General features: G+C 50.8%; 1 protein-coding gene across 1 annotated transcript in view; it reads left to right on the forward strand.

The window, feature by feature from the left end:
- LOC130877121 (E3 ubiquitin-protein ligase RNF213-like) overlaps nucleotides 1–25,170 on the forward strand; it is a 92,912-nt gene that overhangs the window by 16,682 nt on the left and 51,060 nt on the right. Inside the window, exons 3-21 of the mRNA XM_057774040.1 lie at nucleotides 1,399–1,926; nucleotides 2,098–2,217; nucleotides 2,945–3,117; nucleotides 3,591–3,746; nucleotides 4,506–4,717; nucleotides 6,747–7,033; nucleotides 7,447–7,706; nucleotides 8,617–8,814; nucleotides 11,243–11,465; nucleotides 12,320–12,375; nucleotides 13,412–13,565; nucleotides 13,924–14,088; nucleotides 14,685–14,774; nucleotides 16,599–16,721; nucleotides 18,292–18,472; nucleotides 20,552–20,725; nucleotides 21,065–21,214; nucleotides 22,997–23,580; nucleotides 24,843–25,008. Coding sequence (XP_057630023.1) covers nucleotides 1,399–1,926; nucleotides 2,098–2,217; nucleotides 2,945–3,117; nucleotides 3,591–3,746; nucleotides 4,506–4,717; nucleotides 6,747–7,033; nucleotides 7,447–7,706; nucleotides 8,617–8,814; nucleotides 11,243–11,465; nucleotides 12,320–12,375; nucleotides 13,412–13,565; nucleotides 13,924–14,088; nucleotides 14,685–14,774; nucleotides 16,599–16,721; nucleotides 18,292–18,472; nucleotides 20,552–20,725; nucleotides 21,065–21,214; nucleotides 22,997–23,580; nucleotides 24,843–25,008 — 4,000 coding nt within the window. The remainder of the gene's footprint in view (nucleotides 1–1,398; nucleotides 1,927–2,097; nucleotides 2,218–2,944; nucleotides 3,118–3,590; nucleotides 3,747–4,505; nucleotides 4,718–6,746; nucleotides 7,034–7,446; nucleotides 7,707–8,616; nucleotides 8,815–11,242; nucleotides 11,466–12,319; nucleotides 12,376–13,411; nucleotides 13,566–13,923; nucleotides 14,089–14,684; nucleotides 14,775–16,598; nucleotides 16,722–18,291; nucleotides 18,473–20,551; nucleotides 20,726–21,064; nucleotides 21,215–22,996; nucleotides 23,581–24,842; nucleotides 25,009–25,170) is intronic.

Genomic DNA, 25,170 nt, shown 5'->3' on the forward strand with positions numbered 1-25,170 from the left:
GTTGTGAGTCACCCTGTGAGTGCTGAGAATTGAACCTGGGTCCTGTGGAGGAGCAGCCAGTGCTCCTAACCGCCGAGCCATCTCTCTAGCCCAACCTGTAGTCTTGCATCCCTCAGCCAACCATGAAATGGAAGATCTGGAGTCGAGTGTATCTCCACAAATGGTCCCAACAACATCTGGGGCCAACAGGACTCAAGCTGGAAAGGTCTGATTCAGTCATGGCGGGGTAAAGGCAAGTAGGGTAAGGAGGAGTGGACTCAGGAAAGGCATCAAAGATGAAGCCTGCTTCAGGCTTCCAACTTTGGACATGGCAGAAAGTGAAGGGGCAAGAAGAATATGGGCAGCCAGCATAGTGGCTTGCACCTGTTTCTCCTTTAAATTTATTCTCTGAAAACTTTTTTTCCCCTCCAAACTCTCTATGTAGTTTGACTCAGTATGACCTTGAACTTCCGGTCCTCCTGCCAACAACTTCCAAGGGCTATAACTGCTGTGCCCAGGCTACGGGTGCTGGGGACTGAAGCCAGGACCCTGTGTATGTTCAGCTGATACTGCACTGACTGAGCTACATCTCCAGACCTGCTTTCTGTTTAGTAGCACACAGTCAAGGATGCTGGTTCTCAGGCCAAGAATTCGCTCTTTGAAGTACCTAAGGTGCAGGCTCACTGGGGATGCACCCCGGTTTTTGTTTCCTTTTTTCCCAGCTAGTGTAATTCACTGTCCAGCTGGACTATGGAAGGCCCTTGTCTATCATAGCCCTTGTTCAAGGTGTCCTGAGTCACATGATGCAGGGTCTCCGTCAATCTTCCAGGGTTTCACATCCTGAAACTGGGGTCCGGACAAGCAAAGTTCCTCAGGTTCTGGCCAAGTTACCGAGGTGGGAAGCCTTGCCTGGGTTAGCCAGGGAATCACTGCTTCTCACTCTCGTACTTGAATTCACTGCCAATTTGTGCCGTGTGATGCCATGGTGTCATGTGTGGAGAGCCTGTAAATGCTGCTAATCTCCAAGAGGGTCCCCAGGTGTACCCTATCAGAAGTGCCAAGGGAGGCTCAGGCTCTGGCAGAAGTGTATGGCCCTGCATGTCACTTGCTCCTTGGCTCCATCCCCGTCCCTTTGTTGAGTTAGTATCTTCTCAAGCTAAAGATGTTTACCCAGTGGTTAAGAGCACTTGTTCTTGCAAAGGACCCATATTCGATTCCCAGCATCCATGCGGAGGCTCACCTCCTTCTCTGACACCAGCACACGTGTAGGCAGAATTCTAATAGACAAAATGATAATACAAAGAAGGTCTAAGGCGTGGTTTGAACTCCCAGCTCCACCTGCTTGAGGTTTTGGACAGAAACCTGGAGGGAAGAGCTGGGGTATGGAGTCTAAGGGTAAACAAACATCTCTCTGTTTAGAGTAAAAAGAAGAGGAAAAAGAGAAAACAGAGCACTGTTTCCTCAGAGGCAGGTTCCTTGCCTTCCATGTCTTCTGGCCTCTGGAGTCTGGATATGCCTTCAAGCCTTGGATCCCAGGACTCAGCCCTGGCCCAGAACCAAGTCCAGCAGGCTGGTGTGGGTAGCCAGCCTGGCCAGTCACAGCACACGGTGACTATGCCAATGGAGAACGGCTCTGTGCATGCCGCAGGCAGCAGCCTCCCTCTGCAGGGTCACAGTGGGACAGGCACAGACAGTGGCATCGGAGGTGGGACTCAGAGGAACGCTGATCCCAGTAACCACACAGAAGTTAAGGGCCTCAGCACTTCTAAAGCTTCAATGGACAAGGACCTGCCTCAAGAGGGGCACTGTGGCCCAGCCCCTTCTGCCTGCAAAGGCCCCGCTAAGGTTACCGATGCTGTCCAGAGTGCCCCATTGCCTGAATCTAAGGGACAGAAGTCTGAACACAAGGAAAAAGGGCCTGTGACTGCAGAGCTGGCTGCCTCAGAGGTGAGCCGCTGGGCGTGGTGGCATGGGAGTGGGGCGTGTCCTGCTCCCTGGACTGGGCAGGCAGGGCTCCCCTCTGAGTTACTCACCTTGTGGCTGGTACTGACTGAAGCCACAGAGTCAGTGTTCATTTTATCACAGTGACTTAGGGTGTGGGTGATCCGTTTCTTCCAGCCAATTGATGCTACAGCCGAGGCAGCCAATCCAGAGAAGGATGGGAAAGAAAAAAGAGACAATGGTCAGAAACAGAAACCATCCCCTGTGAGTCCTGCTGCCGCCAAGCACCAACACCAGGTACAGGCTTGACTTGCCAAGAGGTGTCCAGTATGCAGGGCTTCTGTCTGTCTGCCCTGGTGGTCCTTCCTCAGCCCGCTATCTCTCGATGAACTGGCACAGTGTTTATGGTGATGTCATGTGGGAGGCAGAGCCTGTCTCCATGGAACTCCTATGCTAGACAGAGGCGGGAAGAAAAAAGTTACCTGAGGAAACAAAGGGTCTGAGCCGGGCGGTGGTGGCGCATGCCTTTAATCCCAGCACTTGGGAGGCAGAGGCAGGCGGATCTCTGTGAGTTCGAGACCAGCCTGGTCTACAAGAGCTAGTTCCAGGACAGGCTCCAAAACCACAGAGAAACCCTGTCTCGAAAAACCAAAAAAAAAAAAAGAAAGAAACAAAGGGTCTGATAAGGGTCCTGAGAGGAGGCGGGTCCCTCCTCTTGGGTGACTGGGTGAGACCTGAGGAGATGCTTTGAGAATAGAATCTAGGAATGAGGGTTTAGTCACAGACACGGAAGGTGCCCTGACAGGGAATGACATGAGCCAGGCCCTAAGGTAGAACGTGGAGAGCCTGTTCTCAGAGAAAAGGGAAGTTGGGGAGGGATAGAGAGGCTGTGGACAAGGCTGAAGAGGGGCTCCTGCAGGCCATGGTAAGCCGACCAGAAGACTGCCCAGTTCTGAGCAAGGACGGCTGTTGCCCCTGCTGCTGTGAGACGTCTTAAGCACTGGGATTTAATTGTTTGCTCCAGGAAGCTAAACTGAAAGACAAGTTGGCTGAGACTGGGAGGAACAGGGGTGAGATTGGGAACACCGCAGCAGAAGACCAGAAGAAGCCAGAAGAGAACAGAAATTATGCAGCTGCTTTGAAAAACCAAAAGGAGCAGAGAAACCAGAAGGCTGCTGCACCAGAGGCTGCAATGAGGTGGGAAGTGACCTCCTGCAGCGCCCGCGTTACAGCTCTGCCAGAGCCATGCAGCTCCTGTCATGCCCAGCCTGCATCTCTTCTCAGTGCACGTTCATCTTTGGGAGGACAGCCCTGGGTGGGCCCACCTGGGACACCAGTCCCAAACCTCTTTCCTGTTCCCTGGGTACCTCACAGTCAGTGTGACCCTGAGGAGCTCTCCTGGATGAAGCCATCACTGTCCAGACTCCTAACCCACCCTAGGCCCACGATCACTAGCACATTGGAGCTGGATGTCCTCCTTACTAGATGGGAAGAGGAGGCAGCCTGCTGGGGGCGCTGTCTGAGTCTGAATGCCTGGTACTTAGGGATGTCGACATACATCAGAGAACTAAGCATGGTGTGTGTGCGTGTATGTGCGCTTGTGCATGTGTGCTTATTCCTGATGTGTGCACGCACTCCAGCAGCTGGTGTTTCCTTCTCACTTTTCCCAGAACCCTTAGCGCAGAGGATGGAGTCACCGTGTACTTCCACGCCATTGTCTCCCGTGACTTCTCATTCAACCCTGACAACCACAGAGTGTGTGTCAGAGGGGGAGAGGGGCTCGGGAAGGAACCCTGGACTGATGCTTGCGAGATGAATTACACCAAGTGAGTATGAGTGTGTTTTGGGGGGGGGGAAGCTGGTGCTGTCCTCGTCAGTAGTCATGTGACCAAAGCAGTTGGGCGCACTTTCTTCTTCCTTTTCTCCTTTGCTTTTTTTTTCTTTTTCTTCTCCTGTTTTGGTTTGTTTGAAATAGAGTCTCACTTTGTAGTCCTGACTGACTTGGACTCATAGTAATCCTCCTGCATCCTACCATGATTGGTGGAAAAATGGGTGTTTTTTTTTGTTTGTTTGTTTATTTTAACGTATTCTGTTTATTTTAACGTATTCAGTGTTCTGTATGAAAGTCTGCCAGCAGGCCAGAAGGGGCCACCAGATCTCACTAAAGATGGTTGTGAGTCACCATATGGTTGTTGGGAATTGAACTCAGGACATCTGGAAGAGCAGCCAGTGCTCTTAATCTCTGAGCCATCTCTCCAGTATGTTTGTTTTTTGAGACAGGGTTTCTCTGTGTAGCCCTGGCTGTCCTGGAACTCGGTCTTAGACCAGGTTGGCTTTGAACTCACAGATCAGCCAGCCTCTGCCTCATGACAGCTAGAATTAAAGGCATGAACTACTGCTGCTGAGACTGAAGGAATGCTTCAGACACATTCTCCAGCATGCATCCCCCTCCTTCGCATCTTAGTGTGGTTCCTTTCTCTGGGTTCTGGCAGGAAATCATGTCCTGTTGTAAAAACACTATAACCTTGGGGCTGAGCTTCACGACACGTGTCCTCTGGTAAATGACATACTATGTTTCTCCGCAGAGACCTTCGTGAGCTCGGGTCTCTCGTCGAGGGCAGCATGGTCATTCCCAGGCAGAGCCTGAACAAACCCATCCCTTATAAGTATGTCATTTACCGTGGTGGCGATAGCAAGGATGCCGTAAACTACGAATTTATCTATGAGCCCCCACAGAATAAAGGCGAGCATGTGAACCGCAGTCTCTTGGTGGATTCTGTCCGCTTGGGCACTGGAGGTAAGCCATAGAGGGGCCTGAGTGGGTCAGCTCAGCTCCTGGGTCTTTGGGTCCTCTGCATGGCACTGCCTCCCTTTGCCTTGATGCTGAATAAAGCTGCCTTCGGAAGTGGTTTGACTCAACCCTTTACTGTGTGAAGAGATCTGGGAAAATCTCCCATCAAGGAGCTGGATGGAAGGCGCTGTATCAAGGGTTGGTCAGATGGAAGGTGTTCTAGGGTGGGGCAGGAGGGGTGGAGGTCTGCTTTGACAGTGACATGTAAAGCATCTTTTCCATGTTCACCATCTGTCTTCATTCCCGTACACTGCTTACGTAACTCCATTTGGCTGGGGCATTTGGAAGGGCACCTTCGTCCCCTGTGTTCTGCTGTTCGCTGGCCTTGTCTTCCTGGGCTCACAGCGTGATGTCCTCCATGGAAGGGCCATAGAACTATTGAGGACCTGCCCAGGCACCTGCCACAGTCACCTCTTGTTCCTCTGTCAGAGGCAGAGTCATGAAAGGGCTCCTTTCCTCTGTGTGGTTTAGCTGCTGAAGCAGCTCCAGACCTGGGAGAGGCGGGTGGACCCCTGCCGAGTCTCTTCAGACCATCCTCCTGCCTTTGCTCAGTGTGGACTTGGTTTTTTCCTGGTACTGAGGATGGAACCCAGGCTCTCAGCACTGACATAACTTTAAAAGTATTTTAATACATTGATTTGTACATGTGTGTAGTTTCTGTGGGCTTGTTGCTGCTCCCTTTGTGCGATCCCTGTTTCCCAGCAGGGGTTGGAGGACATGGAGGCCACAACACAGACTCCAAGAGATTACAATGCAGAAGCTATTTATTGTAAAAAACATCAGGGCTTTTATGGAGTTAGGGAAATTTAGCTGCGGCAGGAATGGTTCTGGTTGGTCCTTTTCAAACTGACGGTCACTGCTGGTGTGTGTGATTGGCTAGGAGCGCGTCACTAGTTACTGCGCTTTTGGTCCTCTGATAGGCTGTCTTGGCCAGTTTTACTTACTCAGTGCGAGTTTGCATGTGCTTGTGCTGCTGCCCTGCATCGTGTGTGTGTGTGTGTGTGTGTGTGTGCTCGCATGTGCACATGCCATGGCGTGCCTGCGGAGATCAGAGGACAACTTTCTCAGCTGTGTCAGCAGGGCCTTCATCAACTCAACTGTCCCCACAGCTCTCGTGATTTTGTTGTTTTGTTTTGGAGACAGGGTTTCTGTGTGTAGCAGTCCTGCCCATTCTGGAACTCTCTTTGTAGAGCAGGCTGTCCTCGAACTCACTGAGATCTGCCAGTCTCTTCCTCCCGAGTGCTGGGATTGAAGGCGTGCGTCACTACCATCCGCCTTTCCCATCATTTTTTTAAGGCCAGGGTTTGACTTGTTACCCATGCTGGTCTTTAAAAATTTTAAAGAGAGATTTATTTTTTATTGCATGTATATGTGTGGGTACCTATATAGTATTTGTAAAAGGAAAATGACCAAGGTCATCAGAGCTAAATCAGGCAATGAGAACACAGTATTCCTCAGATACAAATTCCTTAAGAATGACAACCAAGAAGAAGAGTTAGGTCCCCAGAAACCTCAACCTCGGCTTTTTTGAGGCACTGGCTCAGACCTCGAGGCTTTGCCAAGTCCACTTTGGACAAGGACCACAGAAGTAAACTTCCCTTTGCCCTCTCACCAGGACCTCTGAGAAAGTTTCTTATCATGTCTAAACCCAGGGCTTTATACATGCTAAGCTAGCATGCTCCCTGTGATCTACATACCAGGGAGTTATACATGCTAACAGCCCTCTCCCAGTGATCCCTCCCAGGGCGTTATACACGCTAACAGCACACTAACAGCCCCGGCTGCACAGGCACCCCTTGTCCTAGCTGATAGAGCCTGATAGAGTGGGCTGATCACCTGGGCTTTCCTTTCTTCCTGCCTCGGGCGGCTCGCCCGACATTTCTGCCTTCTAGGGGAGGCCAGGCCTCAGGGATTTGGGGCTCGCCCACATGGCTGTCATTGTCCCCCGCCCACATGGGCGTCATTGTTCCCGCAGACTGGCATCAATATGACGACATAATCTGCATGAAACCTCCTGGGAAGTTCCAGAGAATTTTAGATTCCTTCATTGCTGGCTCAAGAAAGGAGCTGGTGAGAGGGAAGAAGATTGCTGCTGCGGTCATGCTGGACCGCATCTTCAGTGTCCTCCAGCCTTGGAGTGCCATCAACCTGCAGAGCTTCATGACCCAGTTCCTGCAGTTTTACTCCGTGGTCCGAGTGCCTATGGTCCATGAAGGGCGGGCTAGGCGGCCATGGTCCTGTCTGCAATATGAAGAGAAAGAGGTACCCGTTCCCACTGTCACCAGCAGCTCTGGAGTAGACAGGCAGTGTCCCTTGACCAACTAGAGGCTAGGTGACCCCTGGACTCAGTGGGCCAAGTACAGATGGGGCAGGAGGACGTCACGACGTCTTTCTGAAAGGTTCCTCTGTGCCCCACCCTCAGCATTGGTCCTGTGCAGTCCCAGAAGGGGTGGGCTCCTCGTTACACCCTACACTGGTGTGGCTGTCCCTAGGATTCCTCCTCCTATACCTCCACCCTGAAGGGCTAGGGACTGAGCATCTGTGTGCTTCAGAGGTGAAGCCGGGAAGAGAGGCAAGTGAAGCCCTCCCTGGCACTGGTGCCCCAGTCCCTGGCACAGTGCCTAGCTGCTGAATGTCCCCTGCAGAGCTCACACTTCTTTCCCTCCCGGCACCAGGTGAGGGCGCACCTGTGGGAGCATTTGAAAACCGTGATGGCACCTTTCCTAGAAGGGAAGAGCGGGGACTCTCTGCCTGTCGACTGCCCTGTGAGGAGTGGACTGAAGCTGGGCCTGACCGTCCTTTTCATGGTGGAAGCAGTTGACTTTGTTGTCCCTAAAAATGACCTGGACACACTATGCTACCTCCTCACACCGAGTGCTGGCTCGCCTGAAGCTCTTCACACTGACCTGAGCCCCATCCTCAGCAAACCTCAAAAGTATTTCCTCTTCATTTCTTTCTATTTTATGTGTACAGGTGTCTCACATGCACGTATGTTTGTGTACCATGTGCATGCCTGGTGCCTATGGAGGCCAGAAGGTGTTAGAGACAGGTGTGAGCCAACCTGTGGCTACCGCAATCAACCTGGGCTCTCCAGGAACATCTCTCCAGCCTCCGCATCATTTCTGTTTTGGGTGTTTGTTTGTTTGTTTTATGACAGTTTCACTATGTAGCTCAGGCTGCCCAGACTCATGAGATTTCTGCCCTCAGCTTGCGGAGTGTTAGATTTGTGGCATGAGCCCCACTCCTGCTCATGTAGCTGAGGGTCGAGGTGCATGTCTGTGGTCCCTGGTATGTGGCAGGCCAATGTGGGAGAATCCTCTGAGCCCATGAATTTGAAGCCAAACTGGGCATCTTGCAGTAAGGAACACGCAGGGTGCTTCTGCACACGTGTCTCAGCATCTGTGGAAGCCCCAGGGAAGTGTTCCCTCCAGCTCTGCCTGTGCCACACAGATTAGAAAGTGTGTGTTTTCACTGCAGGGTCACAGTGAGTTTGGAGGCGACCTCTTTGCATCCAGTGACCTTGTCTTGTAGCTGGTGTTTTAGACTTCTGAGCAGCTCTTACTGTACACTGGCCTTTTGGCTTGATGTTTTAGACACCCAAGTGATTGATTCCATTTGTGAAGATACTCCTCAGCTGTGTGGTGTAGACGGAGATGACTCTGGCGGGAATCTGCTGTGGGGAGTCGTGAGGGTCCGCAGGGTGGGGCTGGGATTCCATATCTTTATTGTGACCCATCTCCTGATGTGGACCCTGTCCAGCCACATAGAGTTCCCTGTTCTGTGCAGACGGTGGTCATGAACCACTGGGCCACCTTCCCCTCACTGACACCTCTGTTCCCTTCTAGATGGCGCGCGTACTTGGTAAACCTGTGCTGCAGGTGCATAGACAAGGGCGTGGACCGCTGGCTGGGCACCTTACCCATCCTGCACTACTGCATGCAGCTGTCCCCACCCAGGAGGGCCTCTAAGAGCCAGTCCGAGGACACCTGGGCAGGCCTCGAAGGAATCTGTTTCGCACAGTTTCGGGAGAAAGCATCCACTAGGTGAGTTGAATCGCTGCATTTACGATGCCAGTTCCAGACCCTTTGGCGATTGACTCTGGGGCATCCAGTCCCCTGTTCTCATTGGAGTCATTTCTGCTTTTTATTTGGAAGGGGCTTTGATCACCGGGACTCTATTCTCTGCTTAGTTCTTTCGTGTGTATACGTGTAGCTCGGAGGGCAGCCTCCAGTACTCGTCCTTCCTTCCGGGTCTCTGCTCTTCTTTTCTGACGATGTATGCCCAGATGACCGGCACATTAATTTTGGGTTATTTTCCTGTCTGGTCTGAACATCCCATCTCCTCACAGGACCGTTGAGGTCACACAAGCTGCTATTATGTGTCTTTTGCATGTGTCTGAACTCAGGTCCTCATGTAGAGAGGAAGCATTTTCAAACAAGCCATCTCCCCGTCCTCACCTAGCCCAGGTAACTCCAACAGACAGCGCTGCTAGAGAGAAGGCTCTGTTGCCGGCCTAAGTAGACCAATACTGGGAATGTATTTCCACACAGGGCCTCCCCTCTGATAAGAAAGTCTTACCAGAAGTTCTGTAGAAATCTTAGATTCTAGGCGTGAAATCTATACTTTTTCTTTTTTCTTTTGTTTACCTCCTTCCCCCACTTCCTCCCTCTCCCCCTTCCCCCACTTCCTCCCTCTCCTCCTTCCCCCACTTCCTCCCTCTCCTCCTTCCCCACTTCCTCTTCTCCATCTCCCTTCCTCTCATTGCCTCCCTTCCCCTCATACTGGAGAGGGAACCCAGGGCCTGAGCAAGTGTCTCCCCCTGGGCCTCTACCCAGGTGCGTGTGTGTCATGGGAACAGGCACATTTCAGCATCACGGTGCACTGCATTGTAACCCATCACGGTGCACTGCATTGTAACCCATCACGGTGCACTGCATTGTAACCCATCACGGTGCACTGCATTGTAACCATCACGGTGCACTGCATTGTAACCCATCACGGTGCACTGCATTGTAACCCATCACGGTGCACTGCATTGTAACATATCACGGTGCACTGCACTGTAACCCACGGTACACTGCATTGTAACATATCACGGTGCACTGCACTGTAAACCATCATGGTGCACTGCATTGTAACCCATATTGCAGAGTCTATTGCTATGGTTCATTTTCCCTCTGCTGTTATCAGACCACCTCGCTGGATCAGGGGAAGCATTTCAGGCCAATAGGACTTTATTGTCCCTCCAGAAAAGGCTCATTCCTCAATGCTGGTGGTGGCACGGAGGATTTCCAAGGTTTGAGGAAAGCTGTCAGCTAGTCAGGGCTAGCTGGAAATCCCCTACCCATAACCTGCAAAAGTCTCATGAAAATGGCTCCCCTGTCTCTCCTCATTGTGTCCTGTGTGTGTGTGTCTGTGTATGTGTTTAAGTTCACACAGATGATGAGCATGTGGCCAGTGAGGCCAGCATTGAAGTTTTGAGAACCCATGCAGTAGAGCTCTCACTGAGAAGAAAGTGTTTCCTCAGTCTCCCCAACCTTTAACAAGGGGGCCTCTCTGCGCCCAACTGATGAGGAACACCTTCCATCTGAGATACACGCATACATATTTTCAGCTTCTAGTTTCCATAATAACTGAGCTTAAGTTATGTGATAGAACAGAAGTTAAGACTTTAGGGGACCCTGAAAAAGTCTGCTAATTCCACTTAGCTTTGCAGTGTCTTTCTCTTAAACAGATTAGGATGTCTTCACTCATGCATTGAGTGAACAGATTCTTAGGGAAACCCCTGTGTGGTCAGGGTTGTGGTTAGCTCAGAGAGTAACAAGCAGCACCTGTCCTCGGAGTTGACCATTGAACATACTGGAAAGTAGCACCCAGCCGGGCGGTGGTGGCGCACGCCTTTAATCCCAGCACTCGGGAGGCAGAGGCAGGCGGATCTCTGTGAGTTCGAGACCAGCCTGGTCTACAAGAGCTAGTTCCAGGACAGGAACCAAATGCTATGGAGAAACGCTGTCTCGAAAATCCAAAAAAAAAAAAAAAAAAAAAAAAAAAGAAAGTAGCACCATGGACCGTGAGCGTCCTACAGTGTGGGGGACAGTTAAGAGCTAAGACAGCTGCTGGATGAGACCCCACTGCAGGCTGGGCACAGAAACAGGGATGAGCCGATCTCTCTGGGACCTCAGATCTCAGCTTCTGCCAACTGAAGCCCTACAAAATTTGCAGCTCTACCCAGCTCTGCCAAGGCTCTCAGTGTGGGATGAAGGGGAGCCCCTCGGGGTCTGGAGGGAAAAGTCCGGCAGTCACCCCGCCCTTGCAGTCCCTCCCTGCCCTCGCTGTCATTCCATTCCTGACCGACTTTTGTGTCCCGTGGGCGATTACAAACCTCAGATCAGATTGTGCAGCTCCTGCTCCTGTCCCCTCCACGTCAGTTCTGACTGCTGCAGCCTCACCACTCCTGTGCTGTCTCCTCAGGAGCGGGCTTCTCCAGTTCATGCAGTCTAAGATGGCCCTGCTGCAGGTGGATGGCTTCCTCTTCCGCTCCTGGTTCAGCCTGGTCCCGCTGGAAAGCTTGACTTCCTACTTGGAAAACTCGACAGAATACTTGAGTCTCGTGCCTGCCTGCGTCCTCGATTGTTTTCAAGGGGTTTCGTACCGGCTTCGAGGGCTGGGGAAGATCTCCGACAAAAACCTAGAGGTGTGTTGTGGGGATCAGACCAGCAAGTGGTGTCTGAGCAAGAACAGGTTAACCGCTAAGGTGCTGGGAGTGGCCTGTGGGAGAGGGCTCACTTCATGTGTGGGTCTCACCCTCAAGGCTACTAGGAATGAGGGGGTAGAGAAGGAGGGAGAGAGATTCATCTAGAGGTGAGGAGGTTTATCTAGCCAGGTGTGATGAGGCTTTTTTAGACTGACGTGGTGACATTTCCTATAAAGGCAAAAGCTGATTTGCCTGCGTCTACTCTATTTCAGTAAATAGAACTTGGGAAGTCAATAGCTTTTCTCAGTTCTATTTTAAGTGTTTTAAACAGTTGTGCTGGGCAGAACTACAAGGCAGTTTGGGTGTGAGGTTGTTCCATAGCTGCTGTCGTCCATCCTTCCTGCACGTCTTTAGATATAGAGAATTGTTTATGTTGGCCTGGGAAGATGTTCATTTGGTAAAGGTGCTTGCCATACAAGCTTGAGGATCTGAGTTCAATCCTTGGAACCCCCAGGAAATGCAGGTCACTGTGGCCTGCCCTTTACTCCACAGGGGGAGTGGAGATGGCAGATCCTTATGAGCCAGCCTAACTCAATTGTGATCTCCAAGCCAATGAGAGACACTCCCTCAAAACAGGGTGAACAGCTCCTGATAAGAGCACAGCCTCCACACATGTGTGCATGTGCATGCTCAGAAGACAGCAGTGGGAATTCTGTGCCATGAATTTACTCATGGGAAGCTGTTTTTCCCAAGAGCAGCCGTGTTGATGGAAGGAAAGACGAAGCCAGTGCTCGTGTGCTCACAGGTGTTTCTGGCTCACTCACAGCGTTATCACACTTCTCCTATTATCCTAGGATGTCAAGCGGATCTTTACAATGCTGATTCACCTTGTGGACATTTATGAGACCACGTAAGTAGGAAGGCCAAGGGCACCCTTGGCTTCCACAACAGCTCTGGGCGGCATGGTGGCTGCCCCCTCTGCCCTCAGCTTCCCACACGTGCTGTCTCCCCGGGGAGGTGGAAACTAAGCCATGCTTTCCACGCTATTAGATGACTTGTCCAGCTTCAGGGCTGAGATTTTACCCATGGTCCCTTGCTACATCCCTTCCCTGTACCTGTTACATCCGAGCCTGCCTTTAGCAAATCAGATCAGAAGACAAATCAAAGGTATTACTCTTTCCCTGGCTATGACAAGCACCTGACAAAGGCTGCTGGAGAAGGGTCTGTTGTGACTCAGTGTCGGGCACAGTCCATACTGTCGGGGAGCACAGTCCATACTGTCGGGGAGCACAGTCCATACTGTCGGGGAGCACAGTCTATACTGTCGGGGAGCACAGTCCATACTGTCAGAGCACAGTCTATACTGTCTGGGAGCATAGTCCATACTGTCAGGGAGCACAGTCCCTACTGTCAGAGCACAGTCTATACTGTCGGGGAGCACAGTCTATACTGTCGGAGCACAGTCCATACTGCCGTTGGGGAGCACAGTGTATAATGTCGGAGCACAGTCCACACTGGGGGGCGGGGCACGGGGAAGCCCTGGAGGCAGGAGTGTCAAGCAGGGCTTACATTTGCATCCGAAGTCAGGAAGTGGAGAGAGAGGAGCCCTCGTGATCAGCTCCATTACTACCTTTAGTCTGCAGCTGCCATGAGCTGCAGCCCAGGAATGTGTGGTGCTGATCCGTCCCCTAGGTCCTCTGACAGTGCAGTGTATGTTCTGACTCGACTGCTGAGCTTTCTCCCCAGTCCCCGCTTTTGTCCTTTTGCAGTACTGAGGACTGAACCCAGAGCCTCAGGTGCTAGGCAGTCAGATCTCTACTCCCTCCATGCACAAACCCCTCACAGAGGACTTGCTTTTTGTTTTCTTTTTTAATTTAACCTTCCCCCCCTCCCTCTTCTCATTTGTCAACTATTTCAATGATTTCTCCACCTGTCTTTGTGGATAGGATTCTTGGGGAGACCCTGTTACAGACCTATTTACCTGAGTGTCTGACCCTCCATGAAACTGTCTGCAACATCACAGCCTATGTAAAGTTCTATGAGGTTCCTGCCCTGTCTGCTGAGCTTGTCTGTAAAATGCTTCAACTCAAACCCGCAGGGGTAAGTGATATTCGCACATCTGTATACACACTACAGCCTGGGATGCTGTACTGGAGGGCATGGGCTTCCTGCAGACAGTGCAGCCTGGGAGAGTGTATTGAGAATCCGGGCTTCCCGCAGACAGTACAGCCTGGGAGACTGTATTGAGAACCCAGCTTCCCACAGACAGCGCAGCCTGGGAGAGACTGACATACAGACAAAGACACAGAGACGGCACCATGGGCATGGGTGTGGAAATCAGGACACCTTGTGAGAGTCAGTTCTCTCCTTCCCCCATGTGGGTCCTGGGGATCAAACTCAGGTCATCAGACTCGAGGGTGACCTCAGATTCTGTAATCCCTTTCTTGCGTGCCCACAGGTTGCCACAGAGGGGCTGGCTGCTACAGATAATGAAGACTTGCTGACAAACATCTTCCAGGGGGCCCTGAGCACCACAAGAAACTGTCTGCGCAGCGTGTTTAAAAAAAGCATCTTCTATACCAGTCCAGCCACTCTCCGCTTTACCTATCCTGAGGAGATGGCGGTAAGGCTTCCTGGGAGCTGTGAAGCTGCCAAAAGCACATGGGTGTGGACATAAGGGACTGGGAGCCATCACTACCGTCCCAAGAGCTGTGACCATGGCCTGAAGCCTAGCCACTGTGCTCCTTTTGTAGAGAAGGGTCTTGTCAATCCGTGGCCATGTTTCTGTTCTTCACATTTTCTTGTCTGTTTGAAACTTTTCAGGATAGATATTAGGGGACTCCCTTCTCCAAACAAAGAGTGGTCACACTACTGGGAGGGTGGTAGTGACTTCATGGGCCAAAGTGGGTCGTGTTGCCGACTCAGCGCCAGCACAGTTTACCAGTGACATGAAGAGCTGAGAGCCCCACCATTCTTGAGGCTTGGTGCCCTCGCTCTTCACACTGCCATAATGGTCACCCCTTTCTTACTGCTCTTGAGACAAGGTCTTCCTATGGTGTCCAGGCCAGCCCTGAACTCCTGGACTTCAACAGCCCTCCTGCCTCAGTTTCTCAAGTACCTAGGACCACAGACCTGTAACACCGCACCTGCTTGTCCACCTTATTTGTCCATGCTGTGGCATTAAGTCATTGCTGACGTTGTCACTTTTTGGTTGTGCAGCTGTGGCGGCGGCTGGTGGAAATCGACTTCCCCAGGAAGTATGGCTGGAAGGGGGCGCTGCTGGGAGACTTGGAAGGGAGGCTCAAGCAGGTACCTGAGGCTGGGGCACTCTTTCTGGGAGATGAAAGAACATAGAGGAGACCAGGCACCTTACATCCCCAATTGTTATGTGTGGTTTACTTGAGTGCAAGGCTGATAATGGTGGGGAGGCAGGGCGTCAGGCATGAGTTTGGACTTGCATTCTGACTTGGTCTTTGTCTTTTGACTTTAGAAGAATGTCGAACGTCTTGTGTGGTGCCCTTAGAAGAACAGGGACATGATGGGGACCTGAACCATATATAGGGAAGCACACATGCAGATACCGCACTGACCAGTTATGGAAATAGCATCAAGGGGGGAAAAACAAAACCGAGCAGAAAAATGCTCTTTAGCGTCGGGCAACACTAAAGAAATGGCCACACTTAAGAGCTGGCAACACGGAAAGTCAACTTTACATGATAGGAATGCATTATCCAAAACTCTCAGATAGATGTTAGAAACCAGAAGGGGAGGAAAATGGCTTATTTTTCAAAATTTACCTGTCCTGCTTTCACAAGCTCCAGTGCTGGTGTTTTGTTTTAGTGTTTTTGGGGTGTGTGTGTTGTTTTTGTTTATTGTGGGTTTTTGTTGTTGGTTTTTTTTTTGTTGTTTGTTTGTTTGTTTTGGTTTTTTGAGACAGGGTTTCTCTGTGGTTTTGGAGCCTGTCCTGGAACTAGCTCTTGTAGGCCAGGCTGGTCTCGAACTCACAGAGATCTGCCTGTCTCTGCCTCCCAAGTGCTGGGATTAAAGGTGTTCGCCACCACCGCCCGGCGTTGTTTTTGTTTTTGTTTTCTTTTTAAATATTTATTTATTATATATACAATATTCTGTCTATATTCCTGAAGGCCAGAAGAGGGTGCCAGACCTCCGTACAGATGGTTGTGAGCCACCATGTGGTTGCTGGGAATTGAACTCAGGACCCCTGGAAGAGCAGGCAATGCTCTTAACCACTGAGCCATCTCTCCAGCCCCTTGTTTTTGTTTTTTCAAGAAAGGATTTCTCTATAGCTTTGGAGCCTATCCTAGAACTTGCTGTGTACACCAGGCTGGCTCCTAACTTAACAGAGATCCGTCTGCCTCTGTCTCCCAAGTGTTGGGATTTTTTTTTTCCTTTTTCAGAATAAAACAAAAGGCTTTATCATTTTTGAAAATTTTGACAGGTTCTCACTCTGTGTCCCAGGCCAGTTCCAAGCTCCCAGCAATCCTCTTGCCTTGGGCTCTCTAGTGCTGGGACCAGAGGCACGAGCCACCATGCCTAGCTACAGAATCTGTTTTCATTAGTTCCTTGGATTAGCACGTTGGGTGCCACTGTGTTGTAATATGAGCGGCGGGGCTGCGTCCCCGGCACCCGGCCACCCGCATGGCTTATGCCCCAAAATAATTACGCGGAAACTGTATTTTTTTAATCACTGCCTGGCCCATTAGTTCCAGCCTCTTATTGGCTAGCTCTTACATATTGATCTAACCCATTTCTAATATTCTGTGTAGTACCACGAGCTGGCTTACCAGGAAAGATCTTAACCTGCGTCTGTCTGGAGTGGGAAAATCATGGCGACTCACTCACTCGGCTTCTTTCTCCCAACATTCTGTCTGTTTACTCCACCCACCTAAGGGCTGGCCTATAAATGGGCCAAGGCAGTTTCTTTATTAAATGAAAGTAACTCCTCCATCATAGTGCGGTCCTTATAGATGTGCTTAGTGCCTGTGCAGAGAAGCTCAAATCATGGGGTGGTGAAGACACCTGCTGTTTCCCTGGCGTGTAGTAGTGAGGAACCCCACAGCCTTCACGTCTCCCTCCTTGAGCACACACAGCCCTCACACCTCTCTCTGTCCGCAGGAGCAGCCCCGTTTGCAGATCTCCGTCTTCTGCAGCAGTCAGTGGCAGGATCGTGGACTCCATGACAGCGTGGCCAGGAGCTTTGAGAAGTGTGTCATTGAAGCCGTGAGCTCTGCTTGCCAGGTCACTAGCCTTTCCCTGTGGGCTCACAGAGGTTTTCTGATATGGCCTCCCAAAGGCTGCTGAAGCCTGCTTGTTCTGAGACCCTACAGGGTCTGATCATCCCCCTTTGTGTCCAGCGCCATGTGCTGAGACCCAGAGTTTTCATCCAACTCCTTGAGAAGCAGCGTGGCTTCCTGTTTCCTAGGCGGCTAAATGCCACGCAAAGCCACAGTTCCTAGGCTAGGTGTGGTGGCACACACCCCTAACCCCAGTACTCGGGAGACAGAAGCTGGTGGGTCTCTGAGTTCAAGACCAGCCTGGTCTATATAGTGAGTCAGACCAGCCAGGGTTACATGGTGAGAACCTCCCAGCTGCTCACACAGCCTCGCCCAGCATCTCACAGGCTGAGCCCCAGTCACCCCTGTGAGCACTGCTGCAGGTGGGCTTTAGTTTCTGTTCATCTTCCTGTGCTCTGATGGAGACTGAGAAAAAGACTGCGCTTGGGAGAGGCACACGCAGCACCCTGCTCCCTCTCGCTTCTGCAGGTTCAGCTCTAGCGTGGCCCTTCTTCCATTTAGTCCCTTCTGAGGTAAAGGTCAGCTTTCTGTATGTGGAGGATTGTGCTGTCCCTGCTGAGTGGCCTGAGCAATGTGTCAGAGCTCTGCTGGTCACGTGTGTGATGAGAGGGCTCAAAACATGTTAAGCTACCTCCTATTAACGTTTTATTATGTTAGAGCATTGCACCCTCTGTGTGTGTGTGTGTGTTGGGCATGTGCATGGAGAACAGAGGACATCTTTTGGGGGGGCTCATTCTCTCTTTCCACCATATGGGTCCCAAGAATTGACTCACGTTGTTGGGTTTGGCAGCAGCCACCTTCACCCACTGTGACATCTCTCTGTCCAGAAATAGCAGAATTTCTATGACATATTTTTCCTTTTGTGAAGTACTGAACATTGAACCAGGACTTTACAGATGCTAGCTAGATGCTAGGCAATCTCTTAGCCGCTGATCCATACCCCAATGAGCATTTTTCCTGTTTTTTTTTGTTTTTCGAGACAGTTGCTATGTGTAGCTTTAGAGCCTCCTGGAAGCTCTGTAGACTAGGGTGGCCTTGAACTCACAATGACCGAACTGCTTCTGCCTCCTCCCTTGCCGAGTGCTGAGTGCTGGAATTAAAGGCTTGCACCACCACCACCACCACCTGGTGCATTTTCCTTGAAGGCTCCGTGAACCACTGTGAATTGATTTAAAACATTATTGAAAGAATAACTTTAAAAAGAAAAATTATAATATAAAAAGTTTGCAATTAAAAAAACCCACAAAACCTCTCTGCAATAAAGCAATCCCAAAGACTGTAGAACTCAGTGAACTTGTCTTCTGTCAGAAGGGAATGGGATGGAAAGCTGCCGCTATTCCCCAGGGAGTGGGTATGCGCAGTCTCAGTATTTTCTGTGTGGTCGAGGCTGGACTCCTTTCCCAATGCTAGGATTACTGTTGTGTACCACCACACCAAGATTTCACGATTCTCTTATTTTAAAACAAACTAAAACGACATTATGACTTTTTTTTTATTACTCACTTTCTTTATAGTCTCAGACCAGTGTCCTTGAGGGGCTCTCCTGCCCAGATCTGCAGAAATTTGGTACTCTCTTGTCGGCTGTGATAACCAAGTCCTGGCCTAAGCACAATGGGGAGGCTGTGTCAGACATGGATGGGATCCTCAAATACCTGCTCACGTGGCCAGATGTGAGGCAACTCTTCAAACTGTGTGGTATGTGCTGCCAGCTGCGGGGAGCCTGAAGAGGGCACCCTCTTGGCCTCTGGGAGCAGAACAGGACAGAAAAGCAGACCTGATATCTGGCTGGTCTCTGCTGATGCAGGAAGCAGCTGGGATGGTGGGACCAGGACCAGGACAGGCATGGGCATCTTGACAATTAAAGTCCAAGCTGACTGAGAGCTGCTGTGTCCTAGCTGCTCTGCTGCCATCCTGTGCCTGGCACTGCCCCCGACAGTCTAGGGCCTCAGCCTCCAGGAGAAGGGATGTGAAGTGCAGTGTAGACACTGACGGGCTTTGCTCTGCAGATGCCCAGAGCAGCAAGAATTACAGTTGGGCTGGGGGGAATGACCCAGTGGGTAAAGGGCCCGCTGAGTGGGGAGATGGCCCACAGGACAAGGACCGCTGAGCGGGGAGATGGCCCAGCAGGTACAGGGCCTGCTGAGTGGGGAGATGGTCCAGCAGGTAAAGGGCCTGCTGAGTAGGGAGATGGCCCAGCGGGGTAGGGGATGGAGTCTGAGGATACCTGTGGCTTCTTGCTACAAGCTTCAGGTTCAGAGAGATTTTGGACTGCCTACATATGCATGCACACATACTATGTGAGCAAGCGTGTGCACACACACATGCACAAACACACACACAAGAGGGAGAACTAGACAGGCTCAGGTAGCCTTCAGAGCAGTCCCTTTGAGAGCAATGCTGACTAACTTACAGAACAAGATGCCCTAGCTGACCCTCCCAGCACACACAGACCCGAGTGTTATGTCTTCCCCTGAAATCTCTCACGTGCCTTCTGTGAGCTGCTGTGTTTAGATCTTGGAGCAGGAATGTTTCGGGTTTGAACTAAAAGCCCAGGCGAGTTTAATGCTGACTTAGTGCTCACCAGATCTTTTGATAACCTAAACAGGGAGGCCCCCCTACAGCTTGTGAGGCGTGAGGCCAAAAGTGTTGAGTGCTGATGTGGGCACCATTTGTGTTCACCTGGAAGTATCACAAGTGTGTTTTTTCAATTAATAGATTTTCTAGAAAAATTCATTGGCAAACTTGGCTCCCACAGGCTCCTCCAGCAGCCATGCGCTGCTGTTCACATCTGGAATGTGTGTGTCCTTTATCTCGGATGAGCTGTTGACTGTTGGCACACTAAGTCTCTGGGGTCGTAGGTGCTCTCTAGGCTTCAACACATGCATGCCAGCATGTTTAGGGCATCACAGTGTCGACACAGTGAGCTCACTGCCCCCAGGATCTGTGGCCCCTGCTGTATGTGGGGTCATAGGTGCTCTATAGGCGCTAACACTTGCATGCCGGCATGTTTGGGGCATCACAGTGTCGACACAGTGAGCTCACTGCCCCCAGGATCTGTGGCCCCTGCTGTTTTATTTTCCTGTGGTTTGTTCTCTAGAAGATCCCTTAGCTGGACCCATAAGTGGCCTTAGAGACGACTTTCATGGCAGTTTGCATTGGAAGCTCCTCCCTGTCTTCTTATTGCTCAGCCGCTGAGTTCTGTTTCATCACAGAATAACTTCATTTGCAGAACTACCAGGGCATCTTAACCCGTTCACCTGCCGAATAGCAGCTCTGTTGTTTCATGTTTTGCTGTTGTTTTGCTGAGACTGGGTTTCTCCTGTGGCCTTGGCTGGTTTATAGTCCGCTGTGTAGACCTAGGTGGCCATGAACTAACACATCTGCTTGTCTCTGCCTCTAGAGTCCTGTGCCACCGTGCCCAGCTGTTTTATGGATTATAATGATGGATAAGGCTACTTTGTTTTTGATGATACAGACAACCATTCTGTTTTAATACAAATGTAATGATAGCAGGAGAGAAATTTCCTGGGGGTTACAAGTAAATGTATTGACAGTCTTTCCATCTAGACTTATTGTCAGTTCACACATATTACCCTACAGCAGGGCATGGTGGCCAGGATATGCGGAACCTGAAGCCACACACGAGTCAAGTGCTGTCACACTGAGAACATGGCCTGGTGGCTGCTGCACCATCAGAGTCATCGGGGATGCCTAGTGGGAATCGAAGGGGTCAGGAGATCCGGGCTCTGAACTATGTGCTCTCCCTCTGATCAGGAAGCAACGAGAAAATCTTAGACAACATCACGGGGGAAGGCAGGCAGCTGATGGCCACGGCTGAGTCTGTGTTCCAAAAGGCTGCAGAGGAACTTGAGGATGGCGCCATCGTGATCGGACAGCTGGAGATGATCCTTGAGCACAAGCGTCAGTTTGTTGACATCTGGAACTTAAGTAAGTATGAAGCTGAGATACCGGGCAGCTGAGCAGCGATCAGAGGGAATAAACTTGGGTATGGTATTTTGTGGGCAGGATGTGTTCCCGGGCTTTGTAACCTCCAGCAGTTCTTGTCAGCACATTGAGAAGCTGTGGTTTATATCTGAGGAGTGTTATGAGCAAGCATTGGAATGATGGCTGCCAAGTACGTGAATCCACTGTCCTCACAGACTGACTGAGCAGGAGTCTTCCTGGTCCCTCCTCCTTGCCCGACTGCAGTGTGTGCAGAGCGAGGCAGCAGAAAGCGCTTACATGGAAGACAAGCAGGATTGTGTGAGCGTGTAATTTACTTTTCAGATAGAGTACGGCTGCCACGCCAAGAGAAGGCCTGCGATCTGGAGGACTTGCTGGCCAGGAGAGAGGATGATCTGCTGTTCCTCAAGCGAGAGAATAGACACGTGGAGAGCCTCCTGAGGCAGTTCGGGAGAGTGAAACACCTGGTGGAAGGTGCGCGCCCAGGAGTGGTACTGAAGAAGTGTGGGGTCTCGGTGAGGGGCAGAGGAAGTGCAGTGTGATGACAGAGCACAGTAGCAGAGCTGGGGGAGGGGCTTAAAAACAATTTTTAAAAATTTGCATGATATGGGGACATAAGCATATGTATTTGCGTGTGCATGTCAAGGCCCAGGGTAGATACTAGGAATCACTCTTGAGACCTCTTTTACCTTATTAATTTTGTTGTTGTTGTTTATTTTTGAGACAGGGCTTATCTGGGTAACAGCCCTGGCTGTCCTGGAACTCACTTGTTGACAAGCTGAAAGAGATCCCCTGCCTCTGCCTGTGCGGTGCTGGGTCTGAAACCCTGCACCACCACCACCCTCTCTCACCTTACTCAGTGGGACAGGGTCTCTCAGTCAAACCCAGAGCTTGCTGCTGTGTCTAGCCTTGCCAGCCAGTTTCCTCTGGGGATTCTTCCATTCCAGTTTCTCCAGACTAGAAATACAGCCAGGCTGCCTTACCCACCTGACATTTATATGGGTTCCAGTGATCAAAAATTTTTAATCCAAACTCACTTGCCTTTGCCAGAGGGAATCCACATCACCTCTGTATTCCATGCCCGCAAGCATATCTATTTTATGTCCTAGAACTATCTGCTGACACCCATCATGGGATGTGTCTCTCCTGAGATGGGCACCTCATCCTCATCATTACTAGATGCGTGAGCAGCCCTGGGCTCTCCTTTAACCTTACCGGTGTCATCTGTGCCTCTTCCCAAGTACATTCCCATATATATCCCTGCCCGCTGGCCCTGACTCTGCATCTGGCAGACACAGCTTAGCTACCCTCCTTAGAAAGAGGCAGGAGCTCCCTTTATGCGTGAGTGCATGTCTGTCTGCCCTAGTTCCAGTGTACTGCCTGGCTGGGAACAGAGGGACATTGTAAGCCACTGCCCTAGGAACGATGCTGTAATCCCGGCTGTGTCTGCTGCAGCTGGGAAGCCTGGGACAATCCTGGTTACTGTTTCTCTGTATGTGACATGTTTGCCCTCACTGTATGCTCTGTAGGTCAGGCTACCCTCAGATTCACAGAGATCCATCTGCCTCTGCCTCCTGATTCTAGAATGAAAAGAATGTGTCTGGGCAGTTTCAGATTTAGAGATAAAATTCCTATTTTATAATTTGTTGGGCTTTGGAAGGGAGTGAGAGAGAGTAGGTGCCTGTTTCCCAACTGACCCTTTACCCAGAGTTTACAGTGTTTTCCTTCTTGAGAAAACTGACAACAAAACCAAGGTGGGAGGGCGCAAAGATGTGCGTGTTCTACAGAGGAAATAATCCAAGTGGCTGTATCTGAGTTTCTTAGAGAAGCGACCAGGGAATGGGCTAACTCTGTGTCGGTAGTCGAGCCTTTGTCTAATGCTGCAAGGCGGTAGGATCTGTCCCCAGTGAAAAAACAGAGCTCTAGTCTGCCCATCCTGGGGCATGTCCACAATCCCAGACATTAGGATGCTGAGGCAGGGGGATAATTAGCTGAAGGCCAGCCTGGATACATATTCAGACCTTCTTTCCCTTACTGAGAAAGAGAAGTGATGCCAGGCAGTGGTGGCGAGAGGCTGAGGCAGGTGGATCTCTGAGTTCAAGGCCAGTCTGGTCTTCAGGGTGAGTTCCAGGACAGCCAGGGTGACACAGAGAAACCTGTCTCAAAAAGCGAGAATGGGTGTGTGTGATCAAAGAGAAATTATATGCTACTATCATTGGAGGCTTAACATCCAACCTTTCATTCCTGTTTCCGTAGTGGAGTTTGGATATATTGAGGCAATACACTCTCAGGACCTCCGCAATAAGAGACTCAGTGAAGCATTGATAAACCTACCTGACTCGTCACCCCACAAAAGGAAGACTCATTACTCCCTGAGCCCTGAGATCCGAGAAATTGCAAGCAAGATAGACTCCCTGAAAGACAGCCACATCTTCCAAGTCTTCTGGAAAGAGACAGCAGAGGCACTTAGTACTCTGACTCAGGACCCCAGAAAGTTGAAATTATCGCTCTCAGAAGCCTGTGAACGCCTGTACCACCCCTGCTATGAGAAATTCTACATACTCTATGAGAACCTGAAGTCAGGAGAGATCACCTTTGCTGAAGTTGATGACATCTTCAAGGACTTTGTAGATAAATATGGTGACCTGACTGTTGACCTAAACTGCATGTGCACTGTGGAACCCCAAGAGCAAAAAGGTTGGATCCCAGAGCGTGTGGCACAGATCAAGGAATACCACAGCCTAAACCAGGCTGTCAGCTCTGCCAAGGTCATCTTTCAGGTTCGAAGCACTTTGGGCGTGACCGGTGACTTCAGTGTTCTTGACACGCTGTTAAACTTCGTAAGTTGTTTGCTGGCTCTCCTGAAGGGCAAGGACCAAGCTGAATGTTCCTGAGACCTAGGGGGTTTTTTATGGCCTGCGGTGGGGTGGGTGTTGGTGATGGTGGAGCAGATGGATGGTGATGGTGATGGTGATGGACGGGGTGGGGGGTGGTGATGGTGGAGCAGATGGACAGTGATGGTGGAGCAGATGGACGGTGATGGTGGAGCAGATGGACAGGGTGGGGGATGGTGATGGTGTTGCAGATGGACAGGGTGGGGGATGGTGATGATGGAGCAGATGGACGGTGATGGTGGAGCAGATGGACAGGGTGGGTGACGGTGATGGTGGAGCAGATGGACGGTGTGGGTGACGGTAATGGTGGAGCAGATGGACAGTGATGGTGATTCTGGAGCAGATGGACGGTCATGGTGATGGTGGAGCAGATGGATGGGGTGGGGGATGGTGATGGTGGAGGAGATAAACAGGGTGGGGGATGGTGATGGTGGAGCAGATGGACGGGGTGGGGGATGGTGATGATGGAGCAGATGGACAGCAACGCTTTCTTCCTGACTAACGTGGTAGCTCCTGAGCTAGTGAGTTTCAGGCCATTCATTAGAGGATCATCAGTTCAACAAGAGGAGGCCACTTTTTTCTTTTTTATTACTATGGAGATTATAAATACTCATTTCTCCCTTTTCCAACTCTCCTTTCTCTGGCAAACTCATGGCCTCTTTTGCCATGTTCTTTAACAACGGCTCTGATCATGGAAGGAAGGACGGACAGCTCTCCCAGTAGTAACTGCACCAGCTGTAGGCAGCAGCAAGTGACACATCACCCCTGGCAGAGCTGAGATGGGACATCTTTAGTTTCCATTTTGAGACAGTTCTTCTGTGTCCTGGCTGTTGCTATGTAGACCAGACTGGCTTTGAACTCACAGAAGAGATTCACTTGTCTCTGCCTCCAATTTCTGAAATAAGAGGTCTGCACCACCATAGTCGCCTTTCGGCCTGTTGCTGGACCAGTGAAATAGAAGTATGTGTGTACAGAGAGATCTGGTAGTGCTAGGGAGAGGAACGGATTTCAAAGCCCACGTAATCTTTGCTGTAAAATGGGAGGTGTGGAACAAGCAAGGAGGTGGAGGAACAAGGGCTACTTTGACCATGGAGGAGAGGGTCCTGTTGTTCTCCATTATATGAGTCTTGGTCTTGCTGTATGGGGTGGCTACCTGAAGACTAGGCTTGGCCAACCAGAACCAGTACATGCTAAACTTCATCTTCCAGGCAGATTCCTTCGAGAACTTTCGCCATGAGGAACTGAAGCAGATCAGCCTAGAGTTCATCCGGGCCAAGAAGCTGCTCCAAGACATCAGTGAGCCACGACGCCACTGCCTGGAGGAACTCTCTCGGCAGAAGGAACTTGTGGACTGGCTGCATGAGGCCCTGGAAGGTATGGCCGGCTTCTTAGGCTTGCCAGGGTCCTGCAGGTGGCACCTATGGTTCTCTATGAGGTTCTGATACTTGAAGAAATATATCCCCTGAGTCGCCTGCTGTACAAAGGCCAGGAAAGTTGCTCCTTGCTTCTCTAGACAAAGGGACAGTGGCTGTCTCA

Source organism: Chionomys nivalis, chromosome 7, assembly GCF_950005125.1.
Source record: "Chionomys nivalis chromosome 7, mChiNiv1.1, whole genome shotgun sequence".
In the NCBI taxonomy this organism is placed as follows: domain Eukaryota; kingdom Metazoa; phylum Chordata; class Mammalia; order Rodentia; family Cricetidae; genus Chionomys; species Chionomys nivalis.